This window comes from Haliaeetus leucocephalus, unplaced genomic scaffold (assembly GCF_000737465.1).
Source record: "Haliaeetus leucocephalus isolate CR32 unplaced genomic scaffold, Haliaeetus_leucocephalus-4.0 Scaffold261, whole genome shotgun sequence".
Classification (NCBI taxonomy): Eukaryota; Metazoa; Chordata; class Aves; order Accipitriformes; family Accipitridae; genus Haliaeetus; species Haliaeetus leucocephalus.
In genome coordinates, this window is record NW_010972697.1 from 34,665 (window position 1) to 59,717 (window position 25,053).

The 25,053-nt window shown below is 45.4% G+C and overlaps 1 protein-coding gene across 2 annotated transcripts in view; it reads right to left on the minus strand.

Moving 5' to 3' along the window:
• The window catches only part of BRD4 (bromodomain containing 4), a 39,521-nt gene extending 15,234 nt beyond the window's left edge, over positions 1-24,287 (minus strand). Inside the window, exons 1-6 of one of the 2 annotated variants that reach the window (XM_010568864.1) lie at positions 24,118-24,287; positions 21,097-21,190; positions 18,652-18,705; positions 7,204-7,522; positions 4,667-4,804; positions 2,354-2,489 (exon numbers count right to left, since the gene is read on the minus strand). In XM_010568864.1, coding sequence (XP_010567166.1) covers positions 2,354-2,489; positions 4,667-4,804; positions 7,204-7,522; positions 18,652-18,705; positions 21,097-21,190; positions 24,118-24,154 — 778 coding nt within the window. In that variant the 5' untranslated portion in view covers positions 24,155-24,287. The remainder of the gene's footprint in view (positions 1-2,353; positions 2,490-4,666; positions 4,805-7,203; positions 7,523-18,651; positions 18,706-21,096; positions 21,191-24,117) is intronic. The other variant, XM_010568863.1, reaches the window with a different exon arrangement.
• Positions 24,288-25,053: the final 766 nt, after the last annotated feature.

A 25,053-nucleotide genomic window follows, 5' to 3' on the forward strand; every position in this document is an offset into this window, starting at 1 on the left:
GATGAAAAGATATTCTGAAAATGGTACAAAGTCCCTCTTCGCAGAAAGATGATGATTGTCAGTAATAGATCGGGGAAGACTCAGGAGATTTAGTAAATACTGCTGCTCTGAATTTGCACTCACTGTCCGTGTGATGGCAGTACAGAAAATGTTTTCTCTTCCAACAGCTACTGAGGATATTCAACAGCAACTACTGAAGTCCCAGTTCCCCTCTAATTACCCGACAACTGGTCCCCAAACCCTTCCAGGGTCGACCCTCAAGCTCCCTGGTTATCTCCTGCTGATTTTCCAATAAACCTTGGAAAATAACCTGTTGGCATCCCAGCACCACCAGTCTGAGGCTGAGACAAGAAGAGACACGAGGATTCACAGCATTCCAGAAGGGTTGCGAGATGCTCGTGCCAGCTCGCAGGCAGTAAATACAGTGAAAACATTTTTTTTGGTGACACAAGTTCGGGGACACTCCTGCACATGGCATTTTCCTTGGTATTGCAAAACGTTTGGGTTAGAAGAGTAAGAATGATACAAGATGGAGATGAGAGATGTTTAAAAATAAGAAGGGGATCTTGAAAGTGGACATGCAGCTGATGAGGTGCCATTGAGATCAAGTCACAGCCAGGATGTTCTCAACCCTTTGAGGGACAATCTGATGGCGTTGGCAGGTGACGTCGAGCCTAGAAAATGGCTGATATCCCAAAAAATGAGCTAATGAAATCCTTGAGGTATAAACTGGGGAATCGGAAGGTTATTTTACCTCTGGTATCAGTCATATCTATGTCCAGTTATGGTGTCCACAGTTACTGCTGTGAAAAACTGCAGAAGGTTCATAGAAGAGCTGTAAAGGAGGACTAAGAGATTGGAAAAAAACTCTTATAGCCAAAGAATCAGATTTTTATGGAGAACACAGATTTGAAAACAGGGGAGCCTTCAATATAATGACGTTATTTCAGACCAGAAACGTATCAGGAAAACACCTAACTTGGCAGCTAGTTAGCGTGCTCCTTCTCTAAAGGCCAGCAGAGATTTTTTTTTTTTTTACTCTGTATTAGATGTTCTTCTACGGGACAGTCCGTAAATAAATGACTTGGTGGTAGAACTGTGCTTTTATATTACACAGCAGAGAGAAGGTTGGATTAAATGAGAAAAATGGTAATTTTTGATCCCTTAAATTACTAATCTGGGAGCAAAGCTTCAAAAAAAAAAAGCCTACATCATTAACATAAAGTCTTAAGGGATCAACAGACACAAATACAGAACATCATTTTACTGATTTATAACCTTAAACAGGGTTCAAAATGCTGCGGTTCTACTTTATGCAGAGCCTAAAGCATGCAGGTTAATATTTCAGCCCTGTGAAAGAGCAAGACAAGGTAAATTAATCAGTTTGGCTGCAAAAAAAAGGGGGGGTTCTGGGATTCTGGCCAAGCATGGGTCAGGTCTGCACAAAGCGAATTCATCTTCGGGGAGCGGCATTCCACCTCACTTGGGGCAATGCATCCTTTCGAAGGACGGTAAGCTCGTCAAGCATCATTATCTATCCCCAGTTATGGCAAAATTAATAAATGAGGCGTGGAAATTATAATTTGAGGAAGTTCTCTGGAGGACAGCCGTGGGTTGTGATGCTCAGAACTGTTTTCAGATGCTCTCCACACCAGGATTCCCCTGTCAGTCTGTAGCTGTCACGTTGTGATCGGTTCTTCTGGCATCACCGATGCTTTTCTAACACAACGCAGCTTTTTTACGACAGGGAGTCCATAGGGGAGGACGTGAAAAGCAGCTGTGAAACTCTGATACAACAGAATTTATGCTGCTTTTTAACAGCTGTACTTTACCCTTGAGGTACTGCAAGGGATAGTTCATCATCTTGGCTCCCCGACAGCAGAAATGGAACTTTTACTATGGCTCTCAGCTTTTTAACCTTCACGGAAAAGCCAGGAAAGATGTCATTTCACCAGCACTATATATACACGTGCCTTAGCAGTGCTGGATCTACTGCGTTCTGTCCCCAGCACTCCTCCTCCCCTAAAAATGATGCCCAGAAGCCACAGATGAGGGATTTTTAAGACATCACACAGCCCTGCCTTTCATCAGAGAGAGTCTCACGCAGATAGGCAAGAGCACAAGGCAGCTGCCCTCCTTCCCACCCAATCTGAGACTCTCTACACAATAAAGTGAGGCACTGAGAACACCGACAACCACGGCAATCCCATGCAAGGATGGCTGGGTTTAATTAACACCCCAATTAAACACCCCAATTTACATAGGATGAAACCAGGTGCAGGGCTTGTGGTCAAGATGCCGCGTGAAGTTGAGCGTGGCTTAATTACAAACATTGTACGAATAAGCATCATACCTGCTTCCTTCCTTGCACGTCCTCTTCCTTTCGTCTGGGCTATAACGATTTCCGTTTCCTCCTGGGTCATTTCGGAGATTTTCTGCAGGAAAAGCTTTTCTAGAGCTTCTGCCATTAAGACTATGTCATCCCCTGGCTGGAGGAAAAACAGATACGATAAATTAGGCAAGATATATATTTCCAGAGAGAGGACTTTGTATTTTCACCCTCCTTAGTGCTGCTACTTCCATTACGGTGCAGTGGAAAGGCGCACAGGATACTATCCCAAGCCCTGAATGCACAGACAAATCGTTGCCCTAAAGCCCTTGTATTTTATAGGTAAAACCAGGTGATGGGCAGGGAGATCACCAAGGAGACGCCCCGGAGAATAAACCAACACACGGTATTACCTGCATGCGGCAGAGGCTGTTTTCCGAACGAACGGAGGAGGGAAAAGAGGGAAAAAGAAAGAGCTGGATTCATGCCAGCCAGTCATTTCCACCACACGCGATCCCCCTGACTTGGCGGGTCTCATGGGAGAGGTCTTTCCGTAGAGCATCAGGATAGGGGGTAAGAAGAACTCCGCACGAGCTTGCAAGGAAATTTCCTCCTCCAAAAAAGGAGTTTTTTAAGGAGGAAGTTGACAGTTGGGGACCTTTACTTGTTGCTAAATCAGCACAGAAGGACAGGATGGCACTAAACAGTCCTTATAGATCCGGAGGAGAAGCCTGTATTTGCAAAGGTCAAGTAAAACAGAATGGAGGACACCTAGAGAGAATGAGATCTTTTGTCCAGGGGCACCCTGCAGTAGCATAGGTGAGAAGAGACAAGATATATGAGGTTTTGAAGTTGCTTTATGGATAATAATAACATTAGGCAGAGAGGGAAGGGCAGGCAGCAACAGAACAAGAGTCCGGATTGATGCGATGATGATAAACCAATGGCCATCGCTGTCATAGCATGGTGACGCCAAAAGAAGGCAGCTCCAGCTCTGCCATCAGCAGCACAAGGACAGTTAAAACCACGTTTGCCCATCAGATGGCATGCACAAACCTGCCCGGCTGATGGTCTGCAGACCCTGTGAGGTCCACAGAGATGTTTCTATACCTTAGATGCTTTTCTGCCTTCCAGCCTGGAGGAGACCAGCAAAGCTCAGGGAGGACAGGGGACATCAGGGAGAAAGCTGGCAGGGGGAAGACACTGTGGCGGGAGAACATGGCAGAAGACTTTAAGGCGCATATGAGTAATTTGAAGCCTCTAAGAGCCTACCCTCATTCCAGTTGCATCATGCTGGCTCAAACCAGAAAGTGCAATGACCAAGGAAATGGTTTTGAAGGACCCAAACTGCTACCCACTATTTATTTGGAAAAAACTAGAAAGGTCTTGTGTAATATTTCTGAGAGGAGGAGGCAAAAAAGGTCAAAGCACGTGACAGGGATGGAGAGAAAAGACCCGTGAGAAACAAGGAGGACAGAAACCAAATGGGAACCGAAACACTCGGGCAAGCAGAGGAAAGGGTGGAGTGGTCGGAGAAGGAAAAGGACGGAGGGAACGCTGAGGCTCTGACCACGTCTTGCTGACCTTGAGGATGACAGTAAACCCTTTGTTTGTTATCTGCTGTCCTCTTCCTACTTAAGAAGATAGCAAGCGAGCATCTTGTGGTCAGTACAGCCTGGTACCACCTCTGAGAACCTTCTCTAACTCTCCAAGCTGCGCCACCACCCCCGGGTTTCGGCCGACACATTTTTTCCTGCACCCCAGGCGGTTGCACAACTGTTTATAAAATGGTTTTCAGGATGTTTCTCACTGTCTGGAGGGGAATCTTCTACAACGAGGTCAGGGTCAGGCATGACAAACTCAATGTGCTGCTCCGTATATCCCTGGTTTTTTTCCTTACCAGATTTCAGAGTTTCAAACGAGCCTTAAGTCGGCTTCTTAACAAAGCAAGAGAAGATACAAAGCACAGATCTACTTCTCAAGTATTTGTCTGATAACGTTCATGGCTCTGCTCGACAGACCCTAAGAAAATCTTAAAAATTTCCTTTTAAGTTAAAAAAAAAGAAACGAAACAATGTCTAGACTGAAGATATCTGCTAATAATTTTTCCGGGAGGGAAGGCTGCTAAGGCAGCCCTGTCTGCGTCTTGCTTCTCAGCAGAAGACAAGACACGCCTGAGCTCCCATCGGTTTAATCCCGTTTGTTTTCCTAAAGAAGCTGATCTCTGTGGTGGTTCCTTTTAAGGACCGTTCAAACAATGTCTGCATTTCCGCGCTGGTCCATCGAGGACATGGAAGATACCCCTTGGAAAAACGCAGATTCAGGAGCTTTTCGTACCTTATTGTAGATGTAGCAGTTTGTAAACATCGTGTTAAAATCCTGGATACATTCTTGAGCGTTCCAGTAGTAGTTATTCTCCAAGCGTTTCTTTATTGTTCCCATATCCATCGGAGTTTTAATTATCTTATAATAATCCTGCAAATGGCAAAGAGGGAGAGGTCAGTGTGGGAACTAAAACATCCGCCCAGTTTAAGGACCGGGATTCCTCCATCTCACCCCTGGACAGTCCTGGGCAAGATCCTCCATGCCCAGCAGATACTCAGCTGCCAGACTTCATCCCCATCAGCCTCTCAGCTGGCATTTTTAATTAAACAAACCTTTGGTAGAGGAGTAATTTAACCCCAGAGGCATCAAAATTTCCCAATTCTAGGTTTTCAGTTGGTAATGGTGCTGAGTATTTTCTAAAATTCTTATGGGAAACGAATGACCCTTTGCAGGAGGTCACGTTTAATACAGCGACATGAGAAGTGGGGAAATCAGATTTATTACAGCCCATTAAACACATCCAGATTAATACAAAAGAAGTTGTTTCTATTTTTAGGTATAATATTTAGGGGGAAAAAAAAGGCTGGAAATGTCATTGCTATAGAACTGACGCTCTCCAGATGCAACAGTAAGCTTGTTCCTGCCGTGAAGAAATTAAATAGCCAATGTTTGGGTAATAGATTATAAATTTAGAGCTATTATATCGTAAAGGTAAAAGTGGGTGTTAAGCCGAAACATCTCTCTCAAGGGAGAGAGGGAACAAACCTCTTCTGGTGGGAGCTGGAAGGGTCCAAACCAGACATGCAGCAGAGGAGATTTACTACAATAAATGATCTTTAAATTACGTTTCAATTTTTGCTAGCTCTTTGGGTTTTACTCCAACTTCTCCTGGTGATGGTGCCCAGGCTGAGGCAGGGAGCGGGCAATGGGAAGGGCTGCACCGTTCCCTTCTCCATCTGTGATGTGCCGGGCAGGACACTGGCAGACAGCGATGCAACCCTTGCGCAGCAGGAAGAAGGCTTCCGTGCCAATTTACAATCATAAAATTGTTTAGGTTGGAAAAGACCCTGAAGATGATCGAGTGCCATCGTTACCCTGGCACTGCTAACTCCACCACTAACTGTGACCCCAAGTGCCACGTCTACACGTCTTTTAAATCCCTCTGGGGATGGTGACTCAACCCCTTCCCTGGGCAGCCTGTTCCAGTGCTCGACAACCCTTTGGGTGAAGGAATTGTTCCCAATATCCCATCTAAACCTCCCCAGGCGCAACTTGAGGCTGTTACCTCTCGTCCCATCGCTTGGGAAAAGAGCCCGGCCCCCACCTCGCCACAACCTCCTTTCAGGTAGCTGTAGAGAGCGAGGAGGTCTCCCCTCAGCCTCTTTTTCTCCAGGCTAAAGCACCCCAGTCCTCTCAGACGCTCCTCATAAGTTCTCTAGACCTTTCTCCTTGTTCTCCAGACCCTTGGCCAGCTTTGTTGCTCTTCTTCGGAGACGCTCCAGCACCTCAATCAATGTCTTTCTTGTAGTGAAGGGCCCAAAACTGAACACAGTATTCGAGGTGCGGCTTCACCTGTGCCAAGTACAGGAGGCTGATCACTTCCCCAGTCCTGCTGGCCACACGATTTCTGACACAAGCCAGGACGCCGTTGGCCTTCTTGGCCACCCGGGCACGCTGCCGCTCACATTCAGCCGGCTGTCGACCAACACCCCCAGGTCCTTTTCCGCTGGGCAGCTTTCCAAGTGCAGGACCCAGCATTCAGCCTTGTTGAACCTCATACCGCTGCCCTCGGCCCATCGATCCAGCCTGTCCAGATCCCTCTGTGGAGCCTTCCTACCCTCCAGCAGATCAACACTCCCGCCCAACTTGGTGTCATCTGCAGACTTAACCAACAGTGCACTGGACCCCCTCGATTTACTGCAAATTAACTTAAAATTGGCATCCCTTAGGAAATACCTCGTGTGTTACCAATGGCGCTGCAAGGCACAAGAGGCACAGTGGCTGTTCTGAGTACTCGGATGCTCCATTAAAAGCTCCGAGTGTTTTAATCTCCAAAAAAAGACTCTGCTGATAAAGCAGTGGAAATCAAGCAAGGGTTTAAGCAAGGCACAGAAAAGCACGCTGGGCTTTGGGGAGCAGTAAGGCAGAGGCCGACTCAACAGATGATTTGCTTAATAATCTTCGACGCTTAATAAGTTTTGGTGCTTATTAAGTTTTGATGCTTGGCTGGGAGACAAAGGACTGCAGATGCACCCTCCCTGACTCCTGAAATATTATTTCTACTTTCTTATCCGCATCCCAAAGGGAAGAGGAAGGTGGTACAGGGCAAAGCAGTAGCTGAGCCACTGGAAATTCCTCCTCACGTGTGTATTTTCTAAAAGACCACAGAATCATACAATCATGTAGGTTGGAAAAGACCCTTAAGATCATCGAGTCCAACCGTTGAAGATGGATTCTGTGATTTCAGAAGGGCAGATGCAGGTGTCAGACCCGCACGGTCTCGCTCCTTCCACCAAGAACCATCGCCTGGTCTCTTGACCTCTACTTACAGGGAGGTTCAGCTTGACGGCATCCACGGGCTGCTGGAAAGGCCACGCAAACTGGTGCTTCCATAGCGTCTTCAGCACCACCTTGAGCAGATACTGCAGCTGGTTGGTCTGTCGCTTGGGTTTGTTGGGGTTGGAGGTCTCCGGCGGAGGGGGATTAACGCCTACAGCACTGCCTTGTTGGGGTTGAGCCTGTGACTGCGTCGTAGACATTTGGGTGGTTTCTAGTCCATCCCCCATTACCGGCAAATTTCTCAGTCTCGTTCCAGGGCCACTCTCCGCCGACATGCTATTGATCCCATTGCATTCCTCACCGGACACCCTGCAAAACAAGAAGGGAGAGGAGGTCACTTCAATCCCAGCTTTTGGTACAAGGCGCTGCTTAAAAATAAACCGGCGGACCTCCGCCAGGCTAGCTCGGGCAACTAGACCTTGCGCCCTGCTCACTTAGTGACAGCGTTGTGTTGTCCCAACAAATGATGTCAGCATTCTGCATCCCGGGGTAAGAAAGGACATTCCGAGGCAATTTGCCGTCTCTTCCATGTCAGGTGTCAGCGTTGCCTCTCCGCTCCCTAGCGAGCGTGAGTTTTATCCCTGTTCTTTCCTAATCTGGTCAACGAGGACTCCAATGGTCTCCATAAAGAGCTTTCGTTGCCTCTAAATGAGGCTCTAATGAGTAAAATGCTGCTCACTCTCGGCAGGTACCAGCTTCAGCTCCAGGGTTGGGTTCGCCTACACCGGGAAGAGAAGTTAAGTTGGTGTCGGCCAACTTTCAGCTCCAACTGAAGGAGTGTAGGGTGACACACTTATCTCCTTTCAGCTTCTCTGTAGTCCCCACCCCACCACCACGGGTCAGCTCACCCCAATTTAACACCAAATTCTGTCTTTTAGGTGGACGTTGAGCTTGCGCGGGATGCTTCAGCTGAACCAGGCAGTGGACAGACCCACCTTTAATTCATATTATCTGCTTTTGGTAGATGATTTAGGTAGATAGTAGCTTTAGGTAGTTAATTTATGTAGATAATCTTTAGCTAGATCATCTAGCTAGATAATCTTTAGGTAGTTAATTTGGGTAGATAATCTAGGTAGATAATAACTTTAGGTAGCTTATTTAGGCAGATAATCTTTAAGTAGATCATCTAGGTAGATAAACTTTAGGTAGATAATCTTGAAGTAGATAACCTAGGTAGATAATCTTAAGGCAGATAATTTAGGTAGATAATTTAGATAAGTAATCTTTAGGTGGCTAATTTAAATATCATTCTGAAAACCAGAAACTTGTGAAAAAAGGCATTTCTGCTGAGCCTACGGACTTCTCCCAGGGCATACTTCAGAGCTCGCCAAAGACCACACGCAGCCCGTCCATCTTCTTAAGCTACAGCTGCGTGAAGGGGTCACCACCGAGCCAAGACCAGATGCCGTGAACTGGCAGCTTCACCACCACCACGCGGTGAATCCCCACCCTTGCTGGGCATGTGGGACCTTCCTCATGTAAAGACACCCTCCGTGATGTGCGTCCTTCATCTAATTTAACACTGAGCACATGTAGCACACACTAAGCTTAAGACATGCAGCTATTAATTAGAGAAGACCACTATATATCGTGCAAGATGAATTAAGAGCCTTGTTATTCACCAGTTTCAAGTGACGCCCAGGGGAAAACAAGGAATAAAAGGTTTCCCATCTCCCCACTCATGGGGTTACCAAGTAACTTCTCAGCTGGGGCAGAACTGATTTGGTTTAGGACTGCCAGCCCTGCATGATCTGGAAAAAACCCCACTGGGCACCGAGGTGTTAGCCTTGGCGGAGCAAACCTCTGCACATATACTTGGCCTTGAGTCAGTATTTAAGTATATATAGGTATGTATATGCTCACAACAAGCATCTGGCCATGGGTTTGGGGTTTTATTCTGATGCCATAGAACAGCCCCGTGTCTCTGGTCATGGTCTGGATGCGCAGATGTCTCTGCATGTACCGCAGCAAGGGACTAAGAGCCAGAGAGATGAAGCATCTATGCAATTTTACCTGCTATGTCCCTCAACTGCTTCCAAGTCCCCCTAAAACCTCAGCCAGTCTTAAACCCCTGCTTAAAGTCTGCGGTCTGTTGCTTTTACTGGCCTAAAACTAACACCGACCGCCTAATACACCAGGGCATCATCAGATTTTGGTTTTTAGATTATGGGTTTTGACTTTGCAGGGCTCCAAGCGAGTTGAAGCATCGCTCAAGCAGTGAGATCGCTGCGGCAGACTCCCTTCATTCACCCAGGATATTTTACGGGAGATTTTATAGCTGTGGATACTGGAGTATCACCTCCAGAGAGCTGTTAGCTCAGCTGTCCTGTGAAACCTCTCTACTGCCAGCTTTCATTTTGCTCCTGCTTTTCTTCCCCGTTAGCAGGGTAGCCTGCCTGCTCTCTGCAGGGGAGATCTGACTCAAAACATGACAATCTGGATTTCCCTCTCTTGCAAAATTCCTTGAATTTTGCTTCGGGGTGGTGCTCATTCCTCTAGGTTGCATACTAAAGGGAAGCTCTTGTGTGATAAACTGTTCTTATTAAGTGGTGGCCAAGCAAAAAGAATCCTCTTTACTCACTGCAAGGGGCTACATTACCTTGTAGGATACATTGCCATATAATTTTGCCCCAGAAAATGATGCAGAGTCAGAAGTTGCTTGGCTTGTCCATCTATCTTCTGTGGCTTCAGGCACAAATGCCTTTAGATACTGTATCTGATGAAACAAACAAAGCAATTAATCTGAGGCATCAACCCAAGGTATCAGAAATGAAGGCTACCTCCAGAGAATTCTATCTTTTTAAACGTACATCGATAGTCCAGTGAAGCAAAGAAGTCTACAGACACCTGCAAACACGAGACACTTACGAAAAAATGAGGAACTGGCACCGGTATTTAAGTTCTTCCCAGGTATTTTTCCACTTTTAGGGCAAGTGCCTTCCTGAAATTCAGCATTTCAAGGACTGCGACCAATTGATTTCCTTCTGCTCCCTCTTAATACAATAGCTCTCCCAGAGCCAGCCGTAAGAGGAAGCCAAGGAGTTATTTTTTTTAAAGAGAAGGGAAAATATTTCATCATTGGTTTAATTTCTTCTCCTTCCACCTAAAAGCCAAGGCTCTACCACCCATGCAGGCAGTTAAGGATTATATCAGATTCACTCTCTTCATGTATCTTATTTATCACTTACTTAATTTATCGCGTATCTTTTTCACCATCTCCTTGCTCCTTTGGAGGGATCCTACCAGCCTCCTTTTCAAATTCTAGTGACTTTTTTTGAAGGGATTAGCTGAAAATACACCAATTTACACCACACTTCTCCTCTCTCCCCCAATAAAAGGATGCTTTGACTCTCTCCCCAGTTATGTCATGGCTCCCTTCTCACATTATCAGTGTGTACCAAAATATCAGAAAAAAATCAGAAAACTTCAATTTTGAACAGTTGCTCGGCCCAGCTCGACGGGCCAAGCGTTCGTAGCCTGACTTCACCTAAAGGTGAGCGCGGTCTCACCCCAGCAGCATCGCCCCAGCTCATCGCCAGCCTCATCTCTCACCAGAAATACGGAAATCACTGCTGCGTGCACGCTTGGGATCTTCCCAGGAAAAAAATAAAATTATCAGTATGGAGAATCTTCTCTGACACAGAAGACAAACATTGGGGAGTTCAAAGAAATGGGGTTTGATAGACCTGTGTGTCCTCTGTGGTTAAAAATCAGCAGCAAAATCAGAAAGAAGAGCTGCAGGATGAACGTAAGCCTAGATTTTACCATACAGGAAGGTATAATCTATAAATCTAATCTGTATTACAGATTGCGCTATAGATGCTACATTAGGGTTTTCTTACTCTATGAAGAAAGTGCTATGTTTGGGTTTTCTTAATCTAATCTACATTATAGATTAGAATTGCTTGGGGGTATTCAGATAGAATATATCTATATATTATAGATTAGAAATCTAATCTGTATTAGATTAGGTTATAAATCTAATCTGTATTATAGATTGTGCTATAGACTGTGCTACGTTCAGGTTTGCTTAATCTAATCTCTATTATAGATTAGAAATCTTACCTGTATTAGATTAGAAATCTAATCTGTGTTATAGGTTGTGCTACAGCTAGCGCTACCTTTGGGTTTTCTTACTTTCTGAGGCTTAAGAAAACCCAAACATAGCACCACCTGAATCTATAGATTAATTAATAGGAGGAAAGTAATTAACCTGTAGATTAAGAAAACCCCCACACAGCACCATCTCAAGGTTTGGTGACCAGAACACCGTCATTAACCTTACTGATAAGAGGCAGACTGACGTGCCCCATGCCGTACTTTCTCGTTTGGCTGAAGACAACATGCTTATTCACAGCAACATGGGAAAATCAGGAAAAATGCTTACTAGATTACTGTGATTAATGTTTAGGCACTTTATTAGGCAAAGGTATAAGTGAGATGGGGGAGGACGGACCTCGCTGGGATGCTATTTAGCATAGAGAGGCTCAGATTCACTGGGACTGCACTCCCTGCGCTTGGCCGGATCCACATGATTTTAATTCTGCCTGCCAAAAAAAATCCTGTTGTTTTTTTTTTCCCCTAGGGAAGAGGCGGGAAGGGAAAGGGCTGTAATGCAGCGCAGGAGCCGGCAGAGGGAACTGCCAGGCTAGGAGGAACCCAAGACCTGCAGAAAGACTTCTCCTTCTTCTACCCTAAAGCTGAGCTGGGGGAGATGGGGATGGAGGGAAGCAGAGACGATACTGGGGGAAAAATGTGGAAAAATGGGTCTGGAAAATTCACTGTATTGATGGGATAAAAGGGAACACGACTGTGGGTCCGGAGGAGGAGGTCAGCTCTAGAGGACACCCAAGGTGGGGACTGGTCTCACCAGGCAGAGGAATCACAAAAGAATATATCTGATGGCTTTGCCGAGTGCAAGGCAGCAGCTGGGAAGCAGAAAGCAGAGAAAGCCTTCGCTCTACGGAGGGAAAAAGGAAAGTGTTGCCAGAAGAGCAGAGACATAGGCAAAGCCTGAAGATGGGGATCCGGAGGCTGGAGGACGGTGATGGAAGGAGGGATCATGGGTACGTTCGGTTTGGGATAGCAGCAGGCATGAATGCTTGCATAAAAATAAAAGCAGGAATATTTTCCAGTTGAAAAGCGGGAGAAATTAATAACCAGGAACGCACAGCGGGCTGTCACAGCACCAGCCTCCGAAAAACATCCTGGGAGGGGAAAAAATTATCTCCTAATGAGTCGAAGAGGGTGGTACGCACAAGAAAATGCTGGGTTTTATTCAGGCAGATGGATTATTTTAGGCTGGCTTAAACAGGCAGATGTTTGAGACTAAAATAAGAGGCAGTTCCGTGTGAGCAGAGCTCAAAACTCCATCGAGGATTCAGTTGATCAGGGATGCATCCCATCTAGCGGGGGAAAAGCTGGAGATGTCTCTACCACCCACCTTAGAGAAGTGACTGAGAAAGATGTTCTGAGATCTGAACATGAGAGCGGCTGCATTTGCAAGAAGCCACTCTGAATGCTCCTCCTCTCTTGCCTCAGCCTAAACAAAAAGATTAAGAAATTAATCTTTAAAAAAGCCCCTGAGAAATGAGCGTTATCAAGTAATAAATTGTTTTTTGTAAACGAGTTACTTTCAGGTTATCTACCCATCCTGGATAGTGCCTGGAAGGTGAGCTGCTGAAGTGGAAAATGGATTTTCTTTGATTTTGAATTGGTGATTTTGATTTGGTAATGTTTAACTAAGGATATTAAAACCAACTATTTCTATCGCACAGAGAGCTGGACACAGGTTACAGCAATATTTGCAGTGCCGGACCCATCCACAGCAACTTTACTCTAATTTCAAGAAAACAGAAATACTTAAATCCTGCTTTTAGAAGACACACGAGGTTTAAGATGCCCAAAAGCAGCAAAACGAAGCCGGTACGGTCTCCTTGGACCGCAGCACATGCGAGGCGAAGCTGGGGCAGGTGTGAGTATGGATTATCGACTGAATTTAATCCTAAACCCCGTTTCTGCTCTGATAACCGGACCACATCACCACTGCTCCGCTCTCCACACTATCAGCTAACTAGGCGTGCACATGTACTCCACTCCAAAATCAGCATGATTCAGCAGATAAGAAGCAAAATTGGCTTATAAAAATTCAGCTGAAAAAGCATCACGCCCAAGAAAGTACTAAAAATGAAGCGATCTGCATTTATTTGTGCTCCGGAGTGAGATGACCTGCTCCCCGGGGGTTATCAGGAAGCGATCAGTTAAGTACAAACCAAATAGGATCTACATCATCCTCCGGTCTTGGGCTGAACGTCTCCCTCCTGTAAATTTCTTGTTCTTTACAGTCTTCCCCTGCAGTACACTCATCCCAAAGCGCTGATTCACTCTGCCCGCAGCAGCGCAGCCTGAAGTCAACTTTTCAACCCTTTGCAGCACGCAAAAGCAGCATTTTAAAGCAAAAATAAAGCCATGGGTTTCTTCTGCAGGTGTGCAGGAGGAGGGAGAAACTGGAATTTGGTTTGGAAAGGCAAATCCAAGCCCCAAAATCCAAGACAAGGGTAGTATTGCAGGAAAAGTGCAGAGCTATGAAACATAAAACTGAAATTCATGGTTAAATTGCATCATTATAGATCCCACCCCAGAATATATTATCTACAAATAGCCTGGAAACAGCAGCTAGGCTGGAAAATCCAGCAGCTGAAAAGAATAACTAGCAAATTTGTGGTGGCCAGCACTCCCTTTAATTCTGACCCTGCTGAGCCAGGAGACAGGGATCAACACATGCAGCGACCATCCCATGCCTTAAACAGACAAAAGGGAAGGGAGAGAGGTGATGTTAACGGCTAAAAGCACATCGAACGCTTCCTAACCCCCAAATTCTTAGTTTAAGATTTAATTAACTATGTTTTAGCCTGTTTCAGTTGATGCCTCCGGTGACCGCTGCTGGGAAAATGCAGCGGCTTCCTCCTAACCTGAGATGTGGACGTTCAGCTGATGTTGTTAAAATCCCACTCGGAGCCTTCCCGGCGTCCAGCCCAGCATGTGCCACTCCCTGCGGGAATAATTTTCCAACAAAATCACCTTGCCACTGAAAGCTGCATCTGAAAATGCCCAAGAAGCAGGCTGCTTCCAGCTCCCGTGATATTAGGGTTATTTTTGTTTGTGTACATATAGCTCGATCAATATGGGAGAGGACTGAATTGAAGAGTAGTATTTGCTCCTCAAGGCCTGCTTGGTATCAGTTTAAAACGATGTTTAAAACCCAACTCAAAAAGTTTCTCTCTCCTCCTCTCCTTTGTACAAGTTCCCACACCGTCCTTGATTTCAGCAGCCGCATCTCAAAGCCACAACCTGAGCCAGAAAACCCAGGCAAGGGGAAAATTCCCACCTCAAATTCCCACAGGGTGGATGAAATGTATTTTCCCCGTCCCCAAAACTCAGCAGCTGATGGTGCTGCTCAATGGCGGCACGAGGATAATGTGTCACAACCACGAGCATCCTGGGAAGAGCGGCTTTGCCTCCCGTGTGCTACCAGTGACGTACACTCAAAAATCCCGGGGGATAAACCAGCGAGAGGTCAGCGCATCCTCCTTTTCTGAGGGAGCGGGCTGGGAAACCTCCGGAGAGAAAGACAAAGCAAAGGGGTTGTCCGTCTGTCTGTCCCAGGCTGACAGCGACAAAGACCTATGTACACACTATAAAGAAGCCTCATAAAACATTCCTGGAGATGGATTAGGGCTGGCACGTGCCTCTTTTCCCCTAGAGTCCCTATTATGCTTTAAGGAGATGCTAATTAACCCCATTAACACGTGGAAACAGGGACTGGATTCCTCCAGGATCACCCAGAATTAAGAAGTACTGCTTCCACACAGGCAATGATGGTGGTGTAATGAAGGGAAAGTTGGAAAGACCCAAAGCAGGGAAGGTTTTTTGATATCAATGTATTTATACACAAGCAGCAGGACTAATTAGTTGGAAAATAAGGAGGTGGCAGTGTGTCATCTGTACTGGAAAACAATTTTTAATAGGATAAAGGAAAAAGGAGTTATCCTTTTAATAAAAACTTAATTTTTTTTTTATTAAACGACTTAATCCTCTTGCCTCCACTAACAACTCCCAGCAAGCTATCTTTGGTAAAGCCTGGCAGCATCATTTTAAGCATGAAATGGGGATAATGCCGTGGATGGATCCCAAGGCGGTGGCTGTTCCCATAATCCAGGTTTCAATCTGTTTTATCTCTGTGTTTTCCAAGTCCAGGCTGCAGGACACACAAAGCATCATCAGTCAGCAGAAATTACCTGCACGTGGCCACAGGGAAGAACCACACCATCCAAAATATCTTTTATTAGTTAGAGACTGAATGGGAAACTCATTTCCATCCAGCATCGTTAATAGCATTTAGGAATGGATAGGAAAAACCAAATGAGGAGGGTGCAGAGTTTTACCTTAGTCCACAATGCTCCTGTGGAGAGCATAACCAAGACCAAGCATAACTTCTTATCAGCGATTTGCTCCCTCTCCCCCATTGCTGCTGTTATTTTGGGGGAAAATAAAGCCGGTGGGTGGTGTAGTGCAGATGGATTCATTTTCTGTGAGATGCTGGACCGAGCTGGGGACTTTCACACAACACACAGTGGGATACCAAGAAAAAAAAAAAAACAACCCACCTTTTGCATCAAAGCTGCTGTTGGAGCAAATCTATGCCGTATTAATTGAATATTTCAGGATTTAGCTACCGGGATTATACAGCAGCATGTAAGTTTTCCTTAAAAAAAAAAAAAAAAAAAAGAAAAAAAAAGGCATTGAGGAGTGTTTCTGTAGTGCTGTGGATTTTCAAGCAGTCCAGACCTCTTCTGTATCCATCTTACACGCCACTGAGTTAAATCAGATTGATTTATCCAAGACATCTAGCCCCCAAATTCCCAGACACAAGGGTGAAGAAGATCCTTTTCTCCAGCCAGATACTCGCAACACAGGAGTGGCCACTTCAGAAACATCTACGGTGACATTAAAACACACTGGATGCTGCAGTGGACTAATCAAATCCAAAGGATAGTGTCTCCATCCAAACCTGACCACAGACCAGATTTAGGACAAGGAGAAGTATTTTACCCCAAATCAGACATCCACAGCTAGTGTGGTTGGTTTTTTTAGTGTGATTCATCCAAAAAAGACATCCCAAGTTGCACAGACTTTGGTATATAAAAGAAGAGAGAGAAATCCCATCTCGGTATCTCCTCTTTACATATTAAGGTATAGAAATAGGTGCCGTTGTTTAAATACCAATTAATAAATATGTAAACTTTATGCTTGCCTTTTTTTCTTTTCCTCCTTCCACTTTGCTGTAGCCACACGGCTCCAGCTCTCCTTTCCCTCACAGTTCCAGAGCTATTTCTTCTTGAAACCATTTCATGAAACAGCACAAGAATTCCAAGATAGGATACAGAATATCTAAAAACTAAAATATCTCTAAGATACCACATGAGATCCGAAGGTTGAGTTGTTGGGCACCTACCACAAACCCTTCCACAAGTTGTATGGGACACAGCGACCCTGCAGACCTCGATGCTATTGCTGTTTAGCAGCAATTTCTGCAAGAAACGGGACGTTTCACCCCGTGAAATCCAAGGTCAAAAGCTTCAGCTGCTCTGTAGCGTGACCACATTCTCACCAGGCTCTTACAGAAACTCCCTCGGACGAGTCGTGCAACTGCTCAGCTTCGCACTTTATATTTCTTTATCCCTACCTGACCCGCTGGTGCAGTTTCCAGCGCAGGAATTACTTTGCTGCTGCTGTAAGTGAATTTATTTACATGCAGAGGAAGAGAATTTGCAACCCTTACCCCACAGCATCACTTCCCACCTCTGAGCAATTTGCATTTGGATTTCTACTTCATCTTTTAACCATTTCCTGCAGAAAGGGGACCGTGAAATCCTCACTTCACAGCTTGTGGTGGCTATTTGGTATCTGTTGTGACCCTTCGTAGTCCGACTGCCCCTCAGCTCTAAAGAAAAACCCGCTTGTCGTTAATTCGCGTTCACCGCTTTGTTTTAACAGCACAATCTGTGTCAGTGGGGAAACGCAAAGGGGATTTACTTTTCCATCTGACCGATTTCGGCAGCTGGGGAGCGCCGGCATTCATGCCACTGGCCAGACAGCATCGTCTGGATCCGGTCCAACCCTCATGCTGCCAGCGGCAGTTATCAGCATCCCTAATCCTCGCTCCCGTGCTGACGGGGACGCTGACCTCCGCAGCTACCTGTGCCGGCTTTCCCCTCACCCCCCAAATCCATGCGGATGTTATCCCAGCACTTCCCAGCTCGTTTTCGCTCCACTGGTGCCTTTTCATGCCCCAGGGGATATGTTTGGGAGTCAAACGTTGAATTCTGTGATTGCTTCAGTCCGCTCTGTGCCCTAAATACAGCAGGTTTCCATGGCAGAAAAGTTTTTATTTATTCTTGTGCCCTAAACCATGGGGCTTCTCTGCTTTTCAGGATGTCTATACAGCTAGGACAACAAGAAAAAAATCCATTTATTTTGTTGTTCCCACTATTTTGGGGGGAGCAGCTATTTCTAGGCTCATTTTTCTATGGCTTGAAGGAAAAAAAGATAACACTGAAGTGGAATCTGAGCAGCTTTACACCTGATGCAAGAGCTTAAATAGCCATAGCCCCACGTGTTTTTGCACTACAACTCCCACCTGCTTAACAGCAAACAAGTCCCTGCCACAGAAACCACCTACGCTGTAAAGATTTTGCCATATTTCAAAAAGAGCAGAGAGTAATTAATTTTTATTGATTACTATCTTACAGTATGATTACAAACGTACTGATTAGAAAGTTAGGCTGGACATATTAAGCAGCAGGAGACACCCAGAGGTGGTTTTATGCAGTGTTAGGGTTTTATACATCATTTTTCTGCAGATGTTCAAGGACAACAGGTGTATAAGCTGGCACGTAAGTTACTTGAAATTTCAAGTAGCTTGTGTTTGGTTCAGCCTCCCAGTTTTAAGGCAGTTTTTGAGCCACAGAAAATTCTCAGTGAATATTTTATCAGCTTTCGTCCCTGGCTCAGCAGAGTTATGTATTTTAGTTTACAACTCAAATATATCCTCTCTGCACCCACGTGCAGCTTCCAAGATAACTCTGGGCAAGATCCATTTCTGCTGAAAAAATGAATGATCCCAGAAACAAAAAAACATTTGTAAAGGGTGATTTATACCAGAACTACTCACTATCAAATGTTAAGCTAGACTTAAGGGATGAAGAATCACCGCCTTAACCCTAAACAGGGGGATCAACGGAGATGCCCCAGCACTGAGTGACAGGTCTTCTGTCCAAGACCTAGAGGTGTGAATTTAAGGTCCCACTACCGCTCTACAACACCATCCAAGTCCATCGCTGACCCAACCTCCTGCAAGCTTGGCACCATGTCCTCACCTGCGAGGTCCACGGTGGAGCAGGTCGCCCGCCCTGTGGCCCACAGAGGACCCACTGCACAGAGAAGACCCACAGAGCAGGTGGATGTGCCCTGAAGGAAGCTGTGATCCCGTGGGGGACCCACGCTGGAGCAGTTTGTAAAGAACTGCAGCCTGTGCGAAGGACCCACGTTGGAGAAGTTTGTGGAAGACTGTCTCCCGTGGGAGGGACCCCATGCTGGAGCAGGGGAAGAGGGTGAGGATGAAAGAGCAGCAGAGACGATGTGTGAGGAACTGACCCCAACGCCCATTCCCTTCCCTCTGTGCCACTGTGGGGGGGAGGAGGTAGAGAAATTGGGAGTGAAGTTGAGCCTGGGAAGAAGGGAGAGGTGTGGGGAAGGTGTTTTAAGATTTGGTTTTATTTCTCATTATCCTACTCTGACCTTTGATTAGCAACAAATTTATTTCCCCAAGTTGACTCTGTTTTGCCTGTGACAGTAACTGCCGAGTGATCTCCCTGTCCTTAGCTCAACCCACGAGCCTTTCATCCTATTTTTTCTCTGCCCCCACCCCATTCAGTTGAGGAGGGGGAGTGAGCAGCTGGGTGGGCACCTAGTGTCAAACCAAGTTCAACCCACCACAACCCTAAAGCATTCACATCCAGTGGGATCAATGGAGACCTTCCCACCACCACCAAGTGACAGACCCTTGGTCTAACACTCCAAGATCTAGAGGTGTGAACATAAGGTCCCACCACCGCTCTACAACACCGTCCAAGCTTGGCACCGCATCCTCACCTGCTGGCACATCCCAAACTGCCACCAGCTCCCCTTACGGCAGACGGAGCCAGAGGATACGGATTCATACATCGGCATGTCTCACCCATGAGTAAAGCTGCCCCATGAGTAAAGTCTAAACTAGCTGGCTGTCGGTTATCTTCGTATCTTATCAAGTCTGAGCTTTCCTCCAATTATCTATTTCAAGACAGTGGCACCCAACATCGTTATCCCAAACTCAATTCCATCAATCCCCAGAGCACCCGGCGCACCAAGGTGGATGGAGAAGATGGTAGAATCTGGGTGTAGGTGACTACACAACTCAGAAAAGTTGTTTAAGAGAAGTTTATCTATTCCAAGTCAGAAAAGTGTCCTTTTTTTACCCATTCTACTATCAGTTTTAAACTACGGTGCCAAATTTAAGCTTCCTATAGGTGTGACCTGAGCATGAGGCTATGTCCACCTTTGCAGTTTGAGAACAAAAAAGATTTGATGCCCACTCTCTACTCCAGCCTAATACTTGCAAGAACTGCTCTTTTCCTGGAAAGATGAAGGGTTTTTTCCCCCCCAATTTTGCTTCTTGCTGTCCACTAACAAGAAATTCTCTGAGGTCAAGACATTCCTAGAGCAGCTGGATATTTAACATACAGCCTTTCCCACCCGAGACTTCAGAAAACCAATCACTCATCATGCCTGGGCTGTCTGTAACCACACACACCTTGGAGATTTATTATTATTATAGATAATAAATCTCCAATCTTGCCAAAATATTCAGGTGTCACAAAGCCAACCAAATACTTTTGAAGATGAAGCCATGAAAAAACAATAGCTGTGTATTTGAGGTGATTTCCCAATTTATTACCAAGCCTTTTAGGGCAAACTACCAGAAAGAAAACACACTTAGAAGAGCAAGTTCTGGGTCGAGACACCAAAAAACATCACAGTCGTGTCCTGTTTTCCTGAGCCGAGTGAAATACAAACCCCCAGGAGAAGGCAGCTCTGCACAGTGCTGCCTGACAGGCATCCAAGATGGAACCTGGCTCCTAAAACCACTCAACTGAGCAGAAAGTGGCCAAATTTGGACTCGGTGGCAGCCATGGGGAGACCACCAGGACTCACTCAAAGCGTTGGCCGAGGGGTACGAGAGATAGAGCTGTACATGTACGTGAAAGACAGCAAAAAAACCTTGTGTCTGATATTCTTAAATACCAGAGAAATACACCAAGATACAGAAACCCCTGAATTATTTCACATGTGTGAAGCTTCTCCCTGATCTTGCGCTCTCAGCTCAGCTCTCCGCTGTTTCTGCCTTTTATTTTCCCTACTGGAATCAGCTCCCTTGGTAAAGCAGATTTAAATTCTGCATCTAATAAAGTATCAGGACAATCAAATTTGATCCAGCCTTAATGTTGCTGAAGGTTCATGTAACACGCTCTTTACTCACTCGCACCAGCAAACACCTATCAGTAAATCCAGCAAATCCAGGGCCACATTTGCCACAGCTCGTATGAGATTTACTCAATTCAAAGCACTCGAAGGCAACAGGTGCAGCTCATCCCTGGCCGTAATTAATTCACCTTCTCTCCAGTGACACCCCCAAAAGAGAAATTACTGCCCCCAAATACTGGAAATGAGCTGCACCCCACAAATCATGCACTTATCAGCATAGGAGTAAAATTCAGGATAATTACCTGAAATCAGAGTTGACCCTTCGAGGTGTTCGGTTCTTTTTCACCAGCTGAACCCTCTGACCTTCATTTTTGAAGCTACTATTGAAAGAAAGATCTGTAAGGAAAAGAAATGCATGTTAATTCATAATTACAGCCAAAAACATCACTAACTTCTAACCCTTGCCTTTTTGTTCTCCAGATTTCTATTTTTATTTGCAGGAAACAATACATACGAGTCAGAAAACCAGGAACCTTTAACGATGAAAAGCATTGCAATGCAGATGTGGACAGGTGAAGGGATCCAAGACAACAGTCCAGACCATCATCCAAAGTGTACATGCTTTGGAATTTAAATATTCTGAGAAAAGTTATTTAATTTGAGCTAACCAACCCAATACACCTCTTTTTGAGAGCTTCAACAAGCACAGGTCTGTTCCCTTGTGTTCTTTCCCCAAACCTCAAAAAGCTCCTTCCAGCTCAGAAAGTCCCTTCCAGTTGTTTAAGCTGGTTGCAAGACCCGGGTTTAACCCAATGCCTGGGACTGCTGTCTAGCTTTAGGCATGTCAAAGCCTGGCTTAGCAGCTTACAAGAGGTCTCAAACCCATCCACAGCCCCAAAGCAAGAACAGCAATGGCTCACACTCCGGCTTTTCACAGAAATTACTAAAAAAACCACTGAACACGAGATTTAAGCTTCTACCGCAAAGACGATCTCTAGGAGGATGACCATAACCACGACCAATGCCTTTTTAACATCGCTTGCACTCGTGAAATACCCATCACACTTCCACAGCCAGCTCGCCTTATATCAGAGCCAATAAACAAACTATTTAAAACTAATCTTTAATTCCATTTTCAGGGGCAGGATAGACAGTAAGGGATGAGGGAGATGCGATGCTTCTTCCCCCAGCCAAGAGAATTCAGCACGTAGAATTCAAACTCCAGAGGCCAAAGGACCAGATTAACAGCTCTGACTAACTTTAAGCTTATCCCTAGCAAGCGGGCGTGGAAAATTTAGCTAAGTCAAAGCAAGACTCACTTGCCCTCGGGTGAGAAATACCGAAGGTTGAAAGAGATGTCTGGAGGTCTCCTGCTCACAGCGGGACTGACTTCAGAAGTTCAAACAGGTTGCTCAGGGCTTTGTCACACCACAGCAATTACTGCCAGGTTTTAATTGACATTTTAGCGCTGGTTTTTCAGAGGTTAAGCTGATACTCACTCTTTACTCAGTGTTTGCTGCTGGTTCAGCTTCCTAACAAAGCCCACCCTGGAGGAAGGTGGACACGAAAGCAGCCTGAAGGATAAAACATGTACCAAACCCTGCACCCAGGCTAAACAAGCTCGTTAAATACTCACAACACTATTTCTTCTCAGAGACGACCTAGCAGTTCCCTGCAGGCAGGTAAATCCACCAAAAGCTTGAAACACCCAGCAGTGCTGCGTGCTTCTGCCTAGCTACGTTTTCTGATACAATTTATGGTCTGTTCTGCCCACTTCTGGTTCTTTTTAGTGATTATAAACTTAAACCCCCCCTAATTCTGTCAGCATTGCTGTTTCACAACTATTGCCATTAACAGACATGCTCCGTGAATGCCAGGAGGTCACCACCAAGAGACATCCCAGGCTTCAACATCTCACCACCGTGCAACAGATCAGCCCTGGCTTGATGCACAAGGCCACCCGACTCCACAACTGCCAAAAAAATGGGACACCGAGAGCAGACACCTTGCCAAAAACGCTTATTTTGCCTGGGAAATCTTATCTCCATGAAGGCTGTTGGAGCAAACAAAAGTTGTCCCAGAGCTGGACGAACCCCACAGAGCACAAAAACACAATTCAGTTGAAAACAGTCACAAGACAAAATATTTTCCAGGTGCTGCAGTTGGATTTTGCTCACCCCAAGCCACCGCTAACACACAAGCAATGCTCTACCAGCAAGATCCCCTGCTAGGATTTCAAAGTGCGTATAAATTAGTATTAAAACCCCAGTTTCCCAGCAAATAGGATGGGGAAAACCCACCCAAAACAGAGAACAGTCATACATGTCCAGGAAAATACACATCTTGATTTGTGATAATTGTAACAAAATAAATTCCAAGGTCATGTCAGCTCCAAATCCTTGTGCGAGCACAGAAAACTGCTCCAGGAAGCACCACATAGCCCAGCGGTCATTGATTTCTTCTGGCAAGCACCCTCTGATTTCCTAAGAGCCACGACAGCCTGTGCAGCTCTGCCATAACACAGTGGAAAGCTGAATTTCAGTTTCATATATACATACATACCTCCTCTATACATTTTTCTCAGCTTGCAGCCATGTGCTTTATCGTCAGAGACTCGCTGCTGGCACCCAGATATCTCAGCCCTCCAGATGTGAATTAATTCATCCACCTAACGAGCCTCGCTCTGGAGGCTCAGACACTTCCAAAACAGATTTTTCTATTAATTAATGCTTCCCAACTTCTCACATGTAGCCATTCCCCTCCCCCCCTTAATAGTTGTGGTTTATATTGAAAGTCCAATTTCGACTTCAGCACTCCTTTAATAACACCCCAAGTTTGACACTCGAATGAGAAGTGACAACCGAGTGACACTTCCCAACACCACAAAGGAAAGGAAAATACTGAATTTGATCCAGAAATTGAATCTGAAAGCTTTAGTATGAGACAGTTTGTTCAGAGTTGCTGCTGAATTGGTCCCGGATACTGACTGAATGAGAAGAGCTGACTTCAAAGAAAATAAAACCCATTTTTGCTCAATATACCACTTTTTGCTCCTTTTTTCACTCCACAACCAGGCTGTTCTGTACCAAAAACAGCCACTGCACCAATAAAGATACAAGCGTGCGCAGGCGCCATCTGATTGCACAACTTGAAAGCAGCCTTATCTCTCCGTTTGCTTTCATAAACCCTGTAAACACCAACCAGAGAAGCAACGCAGAAGGAAACACAGAGGATTTAACTAAAAACATTGCCATCGCAGTCCAGGAGAGCCACGCTCATGTTGTTTTGTGGTCAGAGAAACAAAACCCAAGCACTTTTAGTACCTGATTCACCCGGATATCTCAATTTCCACACCAGCATCCAATCCAACTGCGGCCGCAGACCCAGATGCAATCCAAGGAACGTTATTTTGATGATCCAAAGTCCAAGTCCGTACGTCGGATATTGCTTACCAAGGGCTGCACAGGCAACCCGGGCTGAGGCTAAGGCTTTTCCTAGGAAGAGCAAGCAAAACAGCAGATAATAAAATAAAATAGGGAGTTACTGGTGTTTTGAATACCAGGAAAGGTTTTCCTCCTCCTTACCCCAGTTCTCAAGACTCCTCCTGCATTCACAGGCCTTCATTAGACACCAGCACTAAGCACTTTTTAAGCATTTAAACAAATCCCTGCCTGGATGAAGCCTAAAGAGGAGTAAACGTGCACCAAATTGTGCCTATAATTTCTGTTCTATAATACTCAGACCTGCATAATATTGAACAGCTGCCAAAAAACCCCCAGTTGCACTCAAGGCAATACTCCAGTGCTAGCCCCAAACACCATGCAGCCTTTTCATTTGAGGGTAAAACCCGCAATTTTCTACAGCAGGAGAACCTTAATACCTCTGCAAAAGATACTCTGATTTTAAAGCAAGAAAATGTAGAGAAAAATCAGGTATTTTAACAAAACCAACAGGAAATGAGGGCAAATGTGACCACGTTATTTGCTCAAACTGGTTTGCTTCCAGAGTGGAGGACTTCTGGTATTTAAGGGAGGGGAGGACACGGATAAGCGATAGCCCACAACCAGAGTCAACAGTGAAGTTAAAACTGTTGTTAAACCCAGCAGAACCTACTCAAAAATCAATGGGTTTGGTCATATAGGCAATGTAGTAGGTCATTATAGGTGAAACAACAGGTATTTTCATCCACGTCGGGCAAATACAGATATCCAGTACGCCATACAAGGCAAATCCAATATATGAAGCCAAGAATTCCATTT